The following is a 12,423-nucleotide window of genomic DNA, read 5'->3' on the forward strand; positions in this document are numbered from 1 at the left end:
TCTTGGTGTGGTGGTTGGAGATTTTTCTTGTGGGGCCTATGACAATAGCAATCTGATTATAGAAGTTGCTAAAGCTGCGTAATCATATTTTGGTGTCATTACTATGCTAAACTGTCGTGCATGGAAAAAAAAATAAATAAATAAAGATTTACATGATCCATCGGAATTTCTGTCCCCCATTGGGGGGGGGGGGCTCTTGTTAATTTTGATTGGTATATTTTTATGAATGATTGGTGACTTTGTAATAAGGCAATGATGTATTGACCGTACAAATGCCCACAAAAGCAGAAGTGGCAAAAGATTAAAGGCAATGCCCGGCAAAAGACCCATGCACCAGCCGGGAATCGAACCCGGGTCTGTACCGTGGCAGGGTACTATTCTACCACTAGACCACTGGTGCATTTGTGTAATACAACACTTAAATTTGTTTATTTTCTTCTACATAATTAACTTGTGCTAAAAGAAAGACAATGAAAATAATTCTCTCCTTTTTTCTTATTAAAATATATGTATAATGTAAATAGAAAATAATAAAACTATTTTTGTTTGATATGGGGTTTCTTGCTTCTACATAAGCCAATAAAATTTGTATCAAATGAAATACAGCACTTGTTAAAGCATTGGCATTGAGAAAACAAATCATCATAAATGGTAACTGTTTTATGTTCTTTTCAAAAAAATGAAAAAAGAATACGGTTTGACTGCTATATCAACATGAATCTTTGTTGGTTTCGAAAGGATTTATTTGATTACACCTTGCTTTCATCATGTCAAACACTCAGAATAATTTATTTAAGATTTTTTTTGTTAACAAGAAAATGCTTCCTAAACAACTTCTGAAAATATATTTTATCTATTTTTTTACCTTTTAAATATTTTTAGGATGTGTATAAAATACAACTAAAATTGAATTAATCATAAATCCTTTTATATAAGGTCTTTAACTAAGAAAATTGTTATTTACACATTATATATCTACAATAATTTATATAGAGATAAAAGAAAAAAAAAGAGAGAAAGTATGAAAGAAGATAATTGATATGATAGAAAAAGATAGAAAAATATAAAAATAAATAAATGTATAGAAATTTATATGAATAATATTATTCTTCATATAATATCGTGACCACTTCATTACATGAATTCACGTAAATGTAATATATAATCTTAACATTCACTGGCCAAGTCAAACTTGCCTCGCTTTCCTTGACTTACAATTTCATCTACCAATACCAACTTTCTCTATTAAATAACGAGCTACGAACCAACCCTTGTTCGAATAATTTCCAAGTCCCTCTCCACTATTTAACAATCTTTTCTGTGACCTTACACAAACTTAGCAATGGGGGATGATTTGGTTCTGCTGGATTACTGGCCAAGCCCGTTTGGGATGAGGGTCCGAATTGCACTTGCTGAAAAGGGTATAAAGTACGAGTACAAAGAAGAGGACTTGACCAACAACAGGAGCTCTCTCCTCCTTCAAATGAACCCAGTTTACCAGCGAGTCCCTGTTCTCATCCGCAATGCCAAACCAGTTTGTGAATACATTGCTGTTCAATACATTGATGTATAGAAAGTCACCTTCTTGTCAACAAAGTCAGCCCAGAATCTGGCCTGTGCCTCAAGTAAGGATCCGAAGGTAGCAAATGAGATTTGTCCTTCCAAACTTCGTCAATGTATTGAACAGCAATGGTGGATGTGGCACTTGTTCCTTGCTACAGTTGGTTTCAAGCTTGTGAGACGTTTGGCAGCCTCAATATATAGGGTGAGTGCCCCAAGATAATTGCATGGGCCAAGAGGTGCATGCAAATTGAAAGCGTTTCCATGTCTCTTCCTGATCAGCAGAAGGTCTATGACCTCATTTCGGATATGAGAAAGAAGCTTGGTGTTGAATGAGAAGGTCTATGATCACACTGGTTATTAATTTTTGGTTGATCATTTGCTTTGTCTTTCACTAATAAAAGGCCACATTAGATGTGCCATACTTCATGCATTTCATAGAACTTTTTATGTGTTGGAACGCTAAGATTTAATGTGCTTATACATGCAAGCTCGTTTAGTTTTTTCTGCATTAATTTTTTTGTACCAGTGCTTAATTTTCACCTAATAAAACTTATGATGTCTCAGATGTAATAAGGATGGTTTCCTACTAAAGTTGGCATTTTTCTGCATTCTTTCAATTGGTTCTGTGGGCAATGACACCGAGACAAAATAAATAATCTGATATATGAGAAGGAAAGCACTCAAAATATGTGCACTAAAATTATAAACGGAAGCGACTTTGAGGAATTGTTTATAGTCAATGTCATTTACATTTTATTTTATGATATTTACAGACTTTGGATCTTGATTCTTGACCAACGATTTTTGTGCTCAAATTCACAACATTTTATTACATAATTTCTTTTCCACGTACATTCATTTATTTGGCTGATATATTAAAATTTTATTATTATTAATTTCTTTTTGTCTCAGTCCACTCCAATTTTTTGCCTGTAGCTCAGAACAAATTCATAAACATCCTTTTCATCAAAGGAATTTGGACACGCTTTCCCTCTGCAAACATCTGATACCCCAAGCAATGAGTTTAGGAGAGTCCAGCTTCAATTTGCCTACTTTCTCATAAGTAGAAAACCATTTATAAAAAGGAATGAAAGCAACATCAAGAAACCCAAATGTGTCACCCCCAAAGTATGGTTTGTCCCCAAGAACTTCCTCCAGTTGCTTCAAATTCTCTATTAATTCCTTCTTTTCTTTCTCATGTTCATCTACCTTCCCAGTCCATATCTTCTTTGCAACTTGATGCACCTGCATGTCAGCATATATATAACACTTGTACTGCTGTTACCATTTTCCTTATTAAATCAACTCACAAGAAGCTTCTCATGTTTGAGCTTGTTAATTATATATATCCCAAATTAGAATAAGATCTCTCTTTGATTCAAATTTAATAGAGTAAACTACTCTCAGACTCAAATAGTATAGTTTAATTAAGTTGATAAAAAACTGATGGAAAATTAGTAAAAATTAAAATTGGTGAACTGGGAGCTAAAAAATTGAATTGAATTTACCTTGTTATCAACAAAATCAGCCCAGAACCTTGCCTGAGCTCTCTGATATGGATCAGTGGGCAGCAAAGGAGATTTATCCTTCCAGACTTCATCAATATACTGAACAATAATGAGGGACTCACAAATGGGTTTCCCATTGTGGACAAGGACAGGGATTTTCTTGTGAATTGGATTCATTTGAAGAAGCAATGCACTCTTAGTGTTCACCAGATCCTCTTCCTTGTACTCATATTTGACCCCTTTCTCTGCCAATGCAATCCTAACTCTTATGCCAAACATGCTGAGATCGAAATCCAACAACACAACCTCATCCGCCATTGTCAATGAGAACCAACACAACTTCGAATTTATGGGCAATGCATAACATTCAATTCAAGTCTGCTTAATGCTTATTTTGTATGAAAAAACAAAAAGCCTATACTAAACATTATATATTTTTTTTGTGTAAAGATTTGTTATTTAGCATTTAATTGGTTTTTTTAATATATGTAATAAATAATTAATAAATATTTTAAAAATTTCTAACATTACTTGATTATTTTTTATTGAGTTTTATTAATGTTAATTCTTAAGATTAAAGATAAATAGTTAATAATAATAAAATTTTATTAGAAAAAAATATTTATTATATTTTTATAACTTTAATCTAATAACTATTTACTTTTGGTTGAAAAATATTTTTAACAAAATAAAAGTTTTCATCATTTCATATTAGTGAAAATTTTATCATCTATGTGAAAAAAATATGATATATCGCATAATTATTTTTATTTGTATAAAATAAAATATGAAAAAATATAACAAAATTACTTTTGAATTGTTTTATATGAAACGAAGCGTTAAACACGTTAAAACAAGTGTTTAATTAAGAGTGGATGATAATACAGAATCTGCCAGAACATTAGAGAAACGTAATCCGTTGCGCATAAGCGATGCTTATCTTTTCGTGTCCGTCACCTCACCACACACGTGGCTAACCCTCGTTCGTCCATTCATGGGTATTTTTGTCATTCAGTCACCGCAACCAAGCTATAAATTCCACCCTTCTCTCCCACTTTTCTTCATCGCTTATTTCATCTCAGCATTTGCACAACCCTAATTTCGTAGTCCCTTTTCTGAAACTTTCCCTTTTAAGGTACCTACGCCCTCTGTTTTCCTCATCTTTTTCATTTTCGAATTCATTCTCTCTCTTTAGACGTAGAATTATTTCTGAAAATTTCAATTAGTTTTTTTTTTTTATTTCATTCCATTTCCCCCTTTTTATGAGGTATTAGGGTTTGTGATTTGATTAGAGTCCCTACATATGTGTCTGTTTCTGATGGTTTAGTTTTGGATTGAACAGATGCAGATCTTCGTGAAAACTTTGACCGGCAAGACCATTACCCTCGAGGTAGAAAGTTCGGATACCATTGACAACGTGAAAGCCAAGATCCAAGACAAGGAAGGTATCCCACCGGACCAGCAAAGGCTTATCTTTGCGGGTAAACAACTTGAGGATGGTCGCACTCTTGCGGATTACAACATCCAAAAGGAGTCCACGCTACACCTTGTGCTCCGTCTCAGGGGTGGCATGCAAATCTTCGTCAAGACCTTGACAGGGAAAACCATAACCCTAGAGGTAGAATCGTCTGACACCATTGACAATGTCAAGGCCAAGATCCAGGACAAAGAGGGTATCCCTCCAGATCAGCAGAGGTTGATTTTTGCTGGTAAGCAGCTTGAGGATGGAAGAACCCTCGCTGATTACAATATTCAGAAGGAGTCCACTCTTCACTTAGTGCTTCGTTTGAGGGGTGGCATGCAAATTTTCGTCAAGACTTTAACGGGAAAGACCATTACTTTGGAGGTGGAGAGTTCGGACACAATTGATAATGTGAAAACCAAGATTCAGGACAAGGAAGGCATCCCTCCAGACCAGCAGAGGCTTATCTTTGCCGGGAAGCAGCTTGAAGATGGAAGAACCCTTGCGGATTACAACATCCAGAAGGAGTCAACTTTGCATTTGGTTTTGCGGCTTCGCGGTGGCATGCAAATTTTTGTGAAGACTTTGACGGGAAAGACCATAACGTTGGAGGTTGAAAGTTCTGATACCATTGATAATGTGAAGGCCAAGATACAGGACAAGGAGGGTATCCCACCGGACCAGCAGAGGCTTATCTTTGCTGGGAAGCAGCTGGAAGATGGGCGTACTCTTGCTGATTATAATATCCAGAAGGAATCCACTCTGCACTTGGTATTGAGGCTTCGTGGCGGGATGCAAATTTTTGTGAAGACTCTGACAGGGAAAACTATTACCCTTGAGGTGGAAAGCTCTGATACGATTGATAATGTGAAAGCAAAGATTCAGGACAAGGAGGGTATTCCCCCCGACCAGCAACGACTTATTTTTGCTGGCAAGCAATTGGAAGATGGTCGTACGTTGGCAGATTATAATATTCAGAAGGAATCCACCCTCCATCTTGTCCTTCGCCTTCGTGGTGGCTTCTAAGTGTCTCTCCATCTGTCGTGTCTGATGTACCTTGAGCTTGCGGTTTGCAGCTCTTTATTAAAACTTGGTGTGTGAAACTTTAGTGTGATATATGTAAGCTCTTTTATCGCTCGTCCCCTTCATGAAATGGTTATGAAGGGGCTAAATAAGTCATTTACAAGTGTTTTGAACTAGTACATCCATTTTCAATCTAATATTTCTCATAAAAACGTGTTTATTGTTATTGGCAATTGATATAGTATTAGGATCGTCTATTTTGTCAAATAAGATGAATTTTCATCTATTCCTCGAGTATAAAACTTGCAATTGCATTCACCTGGCAGAAAGGGCATCTGATGTAGGAGACTGAGGAGAATCTAGTACATTATCATGTTCCTATTGCCAATTCTGATAATCTTGCATCTGGATGATACTGGACCCTTCTGCGAAGAAACGTGGTTGAGTTGGCTGGTTCAAGTATCCTTCCCAGTTTGACTTGAAAATGACTTTCTTCAAGACTCCAAAAGTTAGAAACTTGTCTATCATGAAGAGGCCCATTGCCTTTGCAATTGGATTCAAATGGGAATACTTGTTATATTCCCCAATCTTCTATCATTAGAAGACAGGAATTTTGTGAACGTTAGAGGCTTTGCTTCCACATAAGTAAATATTTATCTTCATTCTTTAAATTTTTGATCATTTAATCGATGATTTTATGAATTTTTTATTTTAATATATGATTTTATAAATTATAATTGTTTGTATATTTAAAAATTAAAAGTGAAATTTTCATAAATTAAAATAGTGTGATTATAAGATCTAGAAGTGAGTTGCAAACATTTTCAAGTGAAAGAAGCGGTCCTACATCCTTTCCCATCTAGACTTCTTAATGAAAGAAAATTGTGATATGAAATTATATAATTTAGTCATTCATATTATATTAAAAAAAATGCATATTGCAGTATAAGTAGTTAGAACTACTTGATATCAAACTATCGAAATCTTAACCTTTCTCCTCTATCACGGGGCTTATTTATTTTTTTAATGTTATTTAAAAAATAAATTTTTAAAATAATGTTTTTTAAATACAAATTTTCTGTTTGAGTTTTTTTTCACCTGTTTCGCATATTAGATAAAATATATTTTTATTTTATTTTTTAAATATTATTTTGTCTTTAGTAAAGAAAAAACTATCAAAGTGCGCTATGTATTAACATTTAGTGAATTTTGTCTGTTGTAGAGATAAAACTCAATATTTTGTCTGTTGTAGAGATAAAACTCGAGATAAAACTCAATTCATGTATTATGATCTAGATCAATTTACAGATGAAACTCAATCCATGTATCATGATTTAGATCAATTTACGAAAGTAGTTAAAAAAATAAAAAATTTATATTTTAATATTTAATTAAAATTTATTAAAAATAAAAAATTATAAAAATTTAAGAATAAAAAATTATATAATTTTTAGTTAACTTAATTAACAACTATAAATATATTATAATGTATGATGCAAAAAAATACATACTAATAAAATTATAAATTTATAAGAGCAGCATTGAAATTTAATGAAAATGTGTTGAAAAAATATAATATTTAATTAAAATATATTAAAATAAAAAATCATAATATTTAATTTAAAAATAAATTATTAAAATTTAGATAATTTTTAATTAAATTAATTAATAATTATAAAAATATCAAAAAAATATAATATTAAGAATTTGTTAATCTTAGTTTAAATATCTATAAAAAATTATAAAAAAAAAAAATATTTATTATATAAATTATTAAAATTTTTAAATATCACACTTAATTTACAAACTAGTTTAAATAAAAAAAATTATAAATTTATAATTTTATTAGTAGGTATTCTTTTTTGCATCTTATAATATATAAGTGTAATTTTAATATATATTTTTAATATATTTGTAGTTGTTAATTAAGTTAATTAAAAATTATATAATTTTTTATTCTTAAATTTTATAATTTTATTTTTAATAAATTTTAATTAAATATTAAAATATAAATTTTTTCTTTTTTTTAACTATTTTTATAAATTGATCCAGATCATGACACATGACACTAATTATTAAATTTCATCTTTGCAGTAGGTGAAACACATCAAATGTTCACACATGACGCAATTTGATAGTTTCGTCTCTACTAAAGACAAAATAACATTTAAAAAATAAAATAAAAATATATATTTTATCTATATAATATGCGAAACAGGTCTTGACGTGATAAAATAGACTTCAGACAGAAAATTTATTTTTAAAAAATATTCTTTTAAGAATTTATTTTTTAAAAGAACATTGAAAAAATAAATAAGCCTATCACGGAAGCTTTTACAATATTGGCTCAACTAAAGGAGTTAATGTGGTATGACAAATAAAAAGTTCTCAGGCCTCGTCGGTCGCTCGGTTTGCACGTTACGGTTTCACGGGGATACTTTGAACCGACTCAAAAGTAGTGTTTAGAAAATTTATTCTCACACGCTTACTTTTCATAATTACTGAAAATAAAAAAAAACATTATTATATATAGTTAAATAAAAAAGGTGTATGGTAGATTTTTAAAAAATCCAGATTATTTTAATGTATTGATCATTTGTATTACCATATAATCGTAAGGTTGACAAGGAATTAAAAAGTGAACAAAATAATGATATAATTAAACAAAAAAACATCGTGCCTTAAGTAAAATTATTTCACTAATATGCTAATATATTAAAAAACAAAAAAAATATTTTAGTAAATTTATTAAAAGTGGTAGGAGCTATGATGTTACCAACCATCTGTAACATGCTATATGTGGCAACTTCTGCGACCAACTTAGGAAATACTATTTTTCAGTGAGCCAGAATCAAATTATTCTATGAAGAGTTGTTTTGTTTAATAATTTTATTAAATGTTGTTTATCAATCAAAATTATAATATTTATTTGATATCATTATATATTGTTGACATAAAACTCAAATTTAAATTGATAAATAACACTATTAATAATTAATAAATTGTACTTCAAATTTGTCTTTTGCACATGGTTAAAACGTGTATATTCTTTCAATAAATTTGGCTTTCGTAGTTCAGATACCAGTCAAACATTGGACTAGTTCCCAGCTCATAGTTCATTGACAAGTATTACTTAGATCATAGGTGATTGTTCACCCTTCACGAATTGGTCATACATGAACTAGCTCACAGATTCTTGATATTTAAATTGTATAAAAACCAACACCTAAGCATCTGAATAGCAAAACTGGTTGCATTTTGTTTGATTTTGCTGGGTTTGGAGCATTGTTCCGATCCAATATCAACATGGACAATTTATCTGACGATATATTGGTGGAGATATGGAGCCGTGTTCCATGCAAGATGGCAGTGAGATGCAAGTCCATATCGAAGCGCTTCTTAGCTTTGATCTCAAGAGCCGAGTTCATGAAGCGATCCATCTATCACCACCACACCCTCCTCCAACAAATGAAGGAAGAGGATCACGAGAAAGAGTGGTACTTCAATCATGTCTCTATGCTTAAACTCCTTATCATGTTTTCACCCAACATTCATCTTTTTAATCCTCAAAACCATGACAAAAACCAATTGTCCTTAACTTTTATCAACCCAAAATTCAACCCCGAACTTGATGATGTAACCAAAAGGAAAAAAAGTGTTCGTTATTCAAGAATAACGGCCTGTTCCAACGGTTTGCTTCTATGCAAAAAAACCGTATGTGGGAGAGTCTACTTTGTGTGCAACCCCGTCACTAAAAAATGGACCAAACTCCCTCTCCCTCCTCCACCACTCACTGGCCACAACAAGCGTGACCGTATGTCTGAGGGGTTTGTTTGTGAACCTTATTACAACGTCGAAGAAAACAAAATCACTTTCAACCGTCATAGGTTCAGGGTGGTTCGTATTCCTCTCTTTGAAGGAACACTGAGTGAGTTTCTTAGAGGTATTACAAAGTTCGAAATTAAAGTAGTGGTTTTCTCGTCAGAGACAGGGCAATGGAGCACAAAGCTTGTGTCGTGCCCAAAGGGTTTCATGCAAGCTACCCTTTTGCTTCCCGCGGTTGCACTTGAAGGGAAACTATACTTCATGGGGCGAAAAAGTCTTATGGTGTATGATCCTTTCAACAATGATGAGGAATGCTATACCATTGATTACCCTTGTCATTTATGTCATAATCCAACGTATATCCTTATTGTGGTCATGTTGGAGTATGTTGCGGAAAAATTAGAATATCTAGTATCTCTACTATAACACTAAGTGTTGGTGTGTGGGAACTGGAACAAGATTGTAGATGGCGTTTGGTTCATATGATTAACCTTCCTCACCAAAATGTGGGAAGTTGTATAAGACCCGATCTAAGAGTTGGTGCAGCAACTTATGATGTCATTGGTATGGGATGTAGAGTGCGAGCTTTTCATCCTTATGATGGAGATGTTGTGTTCTTTCAATATGCTCACCGCATATTTGTTGGTAACTTGAAGACTAAACATTTTGAGACTGTGGGATATGGAATTCATGGATTTCAGGCCTTGCAAATAATTTCTCTTGACCTCCCATGCTGGCCTACACCAATTCCATCTGTGGACTTTGAATAATATTGTTTAATTTGGTCGATTAATTAATTGTGATGAATTTATTCAATTGTACAACTTTCTCTCCTTCACGCATTATTCTTTGTTCTCTGATAAATCCATTCAAATCTTGTCAAGTATTTCCTTCCATTATTTTTTTTAACAAGTCATTTAGACTAATAAAAAGTTATTATACAATATAAAGTTATATTATACTTTAAAAATATTAATACAATTAAATATTTATATTAGTTGTTTATATTAAATCTTTATATATTAATAAATTTTATTCACGTTAAAAATTTATAATTAGACAGTAAAATAATTAAAAATATTAACAACTTAATGACTAATAGAGTAGCCATGCATACAACTAACTGACATTTTAAATTCTACAGAATATTTGTCACATCTATCTAGAATAATATATATGTCGTTCATCCAAGTTTAATAATTAAAAAAGCTAATAAAATTAAGCATGTATATTAAACATGCTTTAGATCCACATTCACTTCAAAGTTAAGTTAAAATTTTTGCTTTAAATATCTAGGTTTAACAGTTTCTTAACATATATACTTCTAAACGCGCTAACTATAGTGTTAAAACAACATGCACCAAGGAATCTCCAATCAAAGTTTCAAATTATTAAAAAAAATAAAGTAACAATAACATTTGGGCATAGCGAACAGGACCTAAGAACTGGCAAAGGAATATCCCTTATTTTCCAAATGTATCAGCTGAAGCAAAACCAGAAAAGAAAAAAGAAAAAAGTATCTAATGAATATGATTGAAGGGCATGGAAGGAAGTGGAGTTGGGCAGAACGGCAAGGGAAATGAAATAATTTCGAAGGGTACGGGGAACTGATCAACTCTATATCCAGATGGGCCAAAAGTGTCGGTCTTAAAGTTAAAAACATAAACTTGATCAATATATGGGAAGAACACAACATCTCCATGATGGGGATGAAAAGCTAGAACAGTAATTGGATAGTCAACGTTAGCAAAATAAAACCCACCAATGGGTATGGGCCCATCATACTCCTTCAGAGGGAGGTAAGTGTCGTACAACAAACGCCAACCACATTCCTCTTCAAGTTCCCACAGAGTCAATACAACACCGGCACACCCAGCGGGCCCAAAGCCCACAAAAAACCCATGAAAGATTCTGAGGGCACCACAGGACACCCCCACGTGTATCCCACGTCGGATAGCAAAACCTCGTCGAGCCAACAAGCCCGAAGGATAACGAATCGGATAGCATACATCGTCCTCCACGAAAGGATCATACACCACAAGACTCAACTTCTCCCTGAAAAACAACCTCCCTTCGTATTCAACTCCTACATCACCGTACAAAACTGGCGCGAAACGCTCGTCCCATGAAACCAACTTTGTTTTCCATTCCCACGTTTCGGACGAGAAAATGGCTGCTCCGAATTTCACCTTTGTCATCGTCACATCGAAGTTTGGCGGAGAAACCAAAAGCACTGCTCTGAACCTGTGACGGTTGAAACTCACTCTGTTTTCTTCGACGCTGTAATAAGGTTCGCAAACAAACCCTTCACAGGCGCGTCGAGTTTCACCGTGCTGTGGGAGTGGCGGCAGCGGAGGGAGTTGAACCCACTCCTTCGTCACCGGGTTGCACACGAAGTAATCTCTTTCAAGTTTGGACCTTTTGCAGAGAAGAAGGCCATTCGAGAAGCCCACTATGCATGCATATGGGCCGAACGGGTCTGTTAGTTCCTGATCGAATTCTAGGCCCATGAAACTCAGAGACAATTGGTTCTGGTTCTGGTTCTGAGGATTGCAAAGATGAAGGGTGGGGCAGAAGGTGAGCATGAGCACGCGCCTGGCCACGCGATTTAAGTGATACTGTTTCTCGTGTTCCTCTTCGTTCATGTTTTCGAAGAGAGTGTGGTGGTGAACGATGGATCGTTCAATGAAGTCTCTTTGCGAGAACAACGCTGAGAATCGCTTTGAGATGGATTTGCATCTCGCTGCCATCTTCCATGGAAGCCGACTCCATGTTTCAATCAGTAAATCGTTTGACAAATCTTCCATCTTTTTCTCTTCTCCAATATTCTCTATTTACGTGCCTTTTTATACTCTGTTTTAACTAATCATATCTCATTTTCCTTTTTAACTTCTCCTTTGTGGTATCATATCCACAATATCTATCATATTCAATTTCTTTCAATTTTATTAACGATTCACTAAATTTATATTTTTTGGTTAATTATATTTAACTTTAGCAAGCCTTTGTTGAAATTTTTTAATCTAAGTTTTGATGATAATA

The 12,423-nt window shown here is 33.4% G+C and overlaps 5 protein-coding genes and 1 non-coding gene across 7 annotated transcripts; 3 read left to right on the plus strand and 3 right to left on the minus strand.

The window, feature by feature from the left end:
- Positions 1-329: 329 nt before the first annotated feature.
- TRNAG-GCC lies at positions 330-400 on the minus strand. Its single transcript has one exon. It is a non-coding gene; the product is annotated as a tRNA-Gly (tRNA).
- A 942-nt stretch (positions 401-1,342) lies between these two features.
- On the plus strand, positions 1,343-2,357 carry LOC113874706 (probable glutathione S-transferase). The gene is made up of 3 exons (XM_027512921.1): positions 1,343-1,567; positions 1,688-1,765; positions 2,337-2,357. The coding sequence occupies exons 1-3, from the start codon at positions 1,343-1,345 to the stop codon at positions 2,355-2,357; spliced, it is 324 nt and encodes a 107-aa protein (XP_027368722.1).
- Positions 2,358-2,529: 172 nt separating this feature from the next.
- LOC113845825 (glutathione S-transferase 3-like) lies at positions 2,530-3,389 on the minus strand. The gene is made up of 2 exons (XM_027473445.1): positions 3,072-3,389; positions 2,530-2,808 (listed from the first exon to the last, which is right to left on the minus strand). Exons 1-2 carry the CDS (start codon positions 3,387-3,389, stop codon positions 2,530-2,532), a joined length of 597 nt encoding a protein of 198 aa, XP_027329246.1.
- A 745-nt stretch (positions 3,390-4,134) lies between these two features.
- Positions 4,135-6,408, plus strand: LOC113846043 (polyubiquitin-like). Of its 2 annotated transcripts, XM_027473861.1 has the most exons (3): positions 4,135-4,206; positions 4,414-5,145; positions 5,374-5,655. In XM_027473861.1, the coding sequence occupies exons 2-3, from the start codon at positions 4,414-4,416 to the stop codon at positions 5,557-5,559; spliced, it is 918 nt and encodes a 305-aa protein (XP_027329662.1). In that variant the 5' UTR covers positions 4,135-4,206; the 3' UTR covers positions 5,560-5,655. The 2 variants fall into 2 exon arrangements, with proteins under 2 accessions (XP_027329662.1, XP_027329661.1); XM_027473860.1 differs by having other exon boundaries at positions 4,414-6,408.
- Positions 6,409-8,862: 2,454 nt separating this feature from the next.
- LOC113874707 lies at positions 8,863-10,151 on the plus strand. Its single transcript, XM_027512922.1, has 2 exons — positions 8,863-9,764; positions 9,848-10,151. Exons 1-2 carry the CDS (start codon positions 8,863-8,865, stop codon positions 10,149-10,151), a joined length of 1,206 nt encoding a protein of 401 aa, XP_027368723.1.
- Positions 10,152-10,901: 750 nt separating this feature from the next.
- LOC113874708 lies at positions 10,902-12,188 on the minus strand. Its single transcript, XM_027512923.1, has one exon. It carries the CDS (start codon positions 12,186-12,188, stop codon positions 10,902-10,904), a length of 1,287 nt encoding a protein of 428 aa, XP_027368724.1.
- Positions 12,189-12,423: the final 235 nt, after the last annotated feature.

Source organism: Abrus precatorius, unplaced genomic scaffold (genome assembly GCF_003935025.1).
Source record: "Abrus precatorius isolate BTA unplaced genomic scaffold, Abrus_2018 Scaffold8, whole genome shotgun sequence".
Taxonomy (NCBI): domain Eukaryota; kingdom Viridiplantae; phylum Streptophyta; class Magnoliopsida; order Fabales; family Fabaceae; genus Abrus; species Abrus precatorius.

What these genes read in the sequence shown, in the direction of transcription:
- LOC113874706 (XM_027512921.1), top strand. Translation starts at nt 1,343, where the DNA reads ATGGGGGATGATTTGGTTCTGCTGGATTACTGGCCAAGCCCGTTTGGG. An exon ending in TTGCTGTTCAATACATTGAT is followed by an intron (nt 1,568 to 1,687) that starts GTATAGAAAGTC and finishes TGTATTGAACAG; the next exon opens with CAATGGTGGATGTGGCACTT. An exon ending in TGGCAGCCTCAATATATAGG is followed by an intron (nt 1,766 to 2,336) that starts GTGAGTGCCCCA and finishes TGATATTTACAG; the next exon opens with ACTTTGGATCTTGATTCTTG.
- LOC113874707 (XM_027512922.1), top strand. Translation starts at nt 8,863, where the DNA reads ATGGACAATTTATCTGACGATATATTGGTGGAGATATGGAGCCGTGTT. An exon ending in CTTATTGTGGTCATGTTGGA is followed by an intron (nt 9,765 to 9,847) that starts GTATGTTGCGGA and finishes ACAAGATTGTAG; the next exon opens with ATGGCGTTTGGTTCATATGA.
- LOC113845825 (XM_027473445.1), bottom strand. Translation starts at nt 3,389, where the DNA reads ATGGCGGATGAGGTTGTGTTGTTGGATTTCGATCTCAGCATGTTTGGC. An exon ending in CTGATTTTGTTGATAACAAG is followed by an intron (nt 2,809 to 3,071) that starts GTAAATTCAATT and finishes GCTGACATGCAG; the next exon opens with GTGCATCAAGTTGCAAAGAA.
- LOC113846043 (XM_027473860.1), top strand. Translation starts at nt 4,414, where the DNA reads ATGCAGATCTTCGTGAAAACTTTGACCGGCAAGACCATTACCCTCGAG.
- LOC113874708 (XM_027512923.1), bottom strand. Translation starts at nt 12,188, where the DNA reads ATGGAAGATTTGTCAAACGATTTACTGATTGAAACATGGAGTCGGCTT.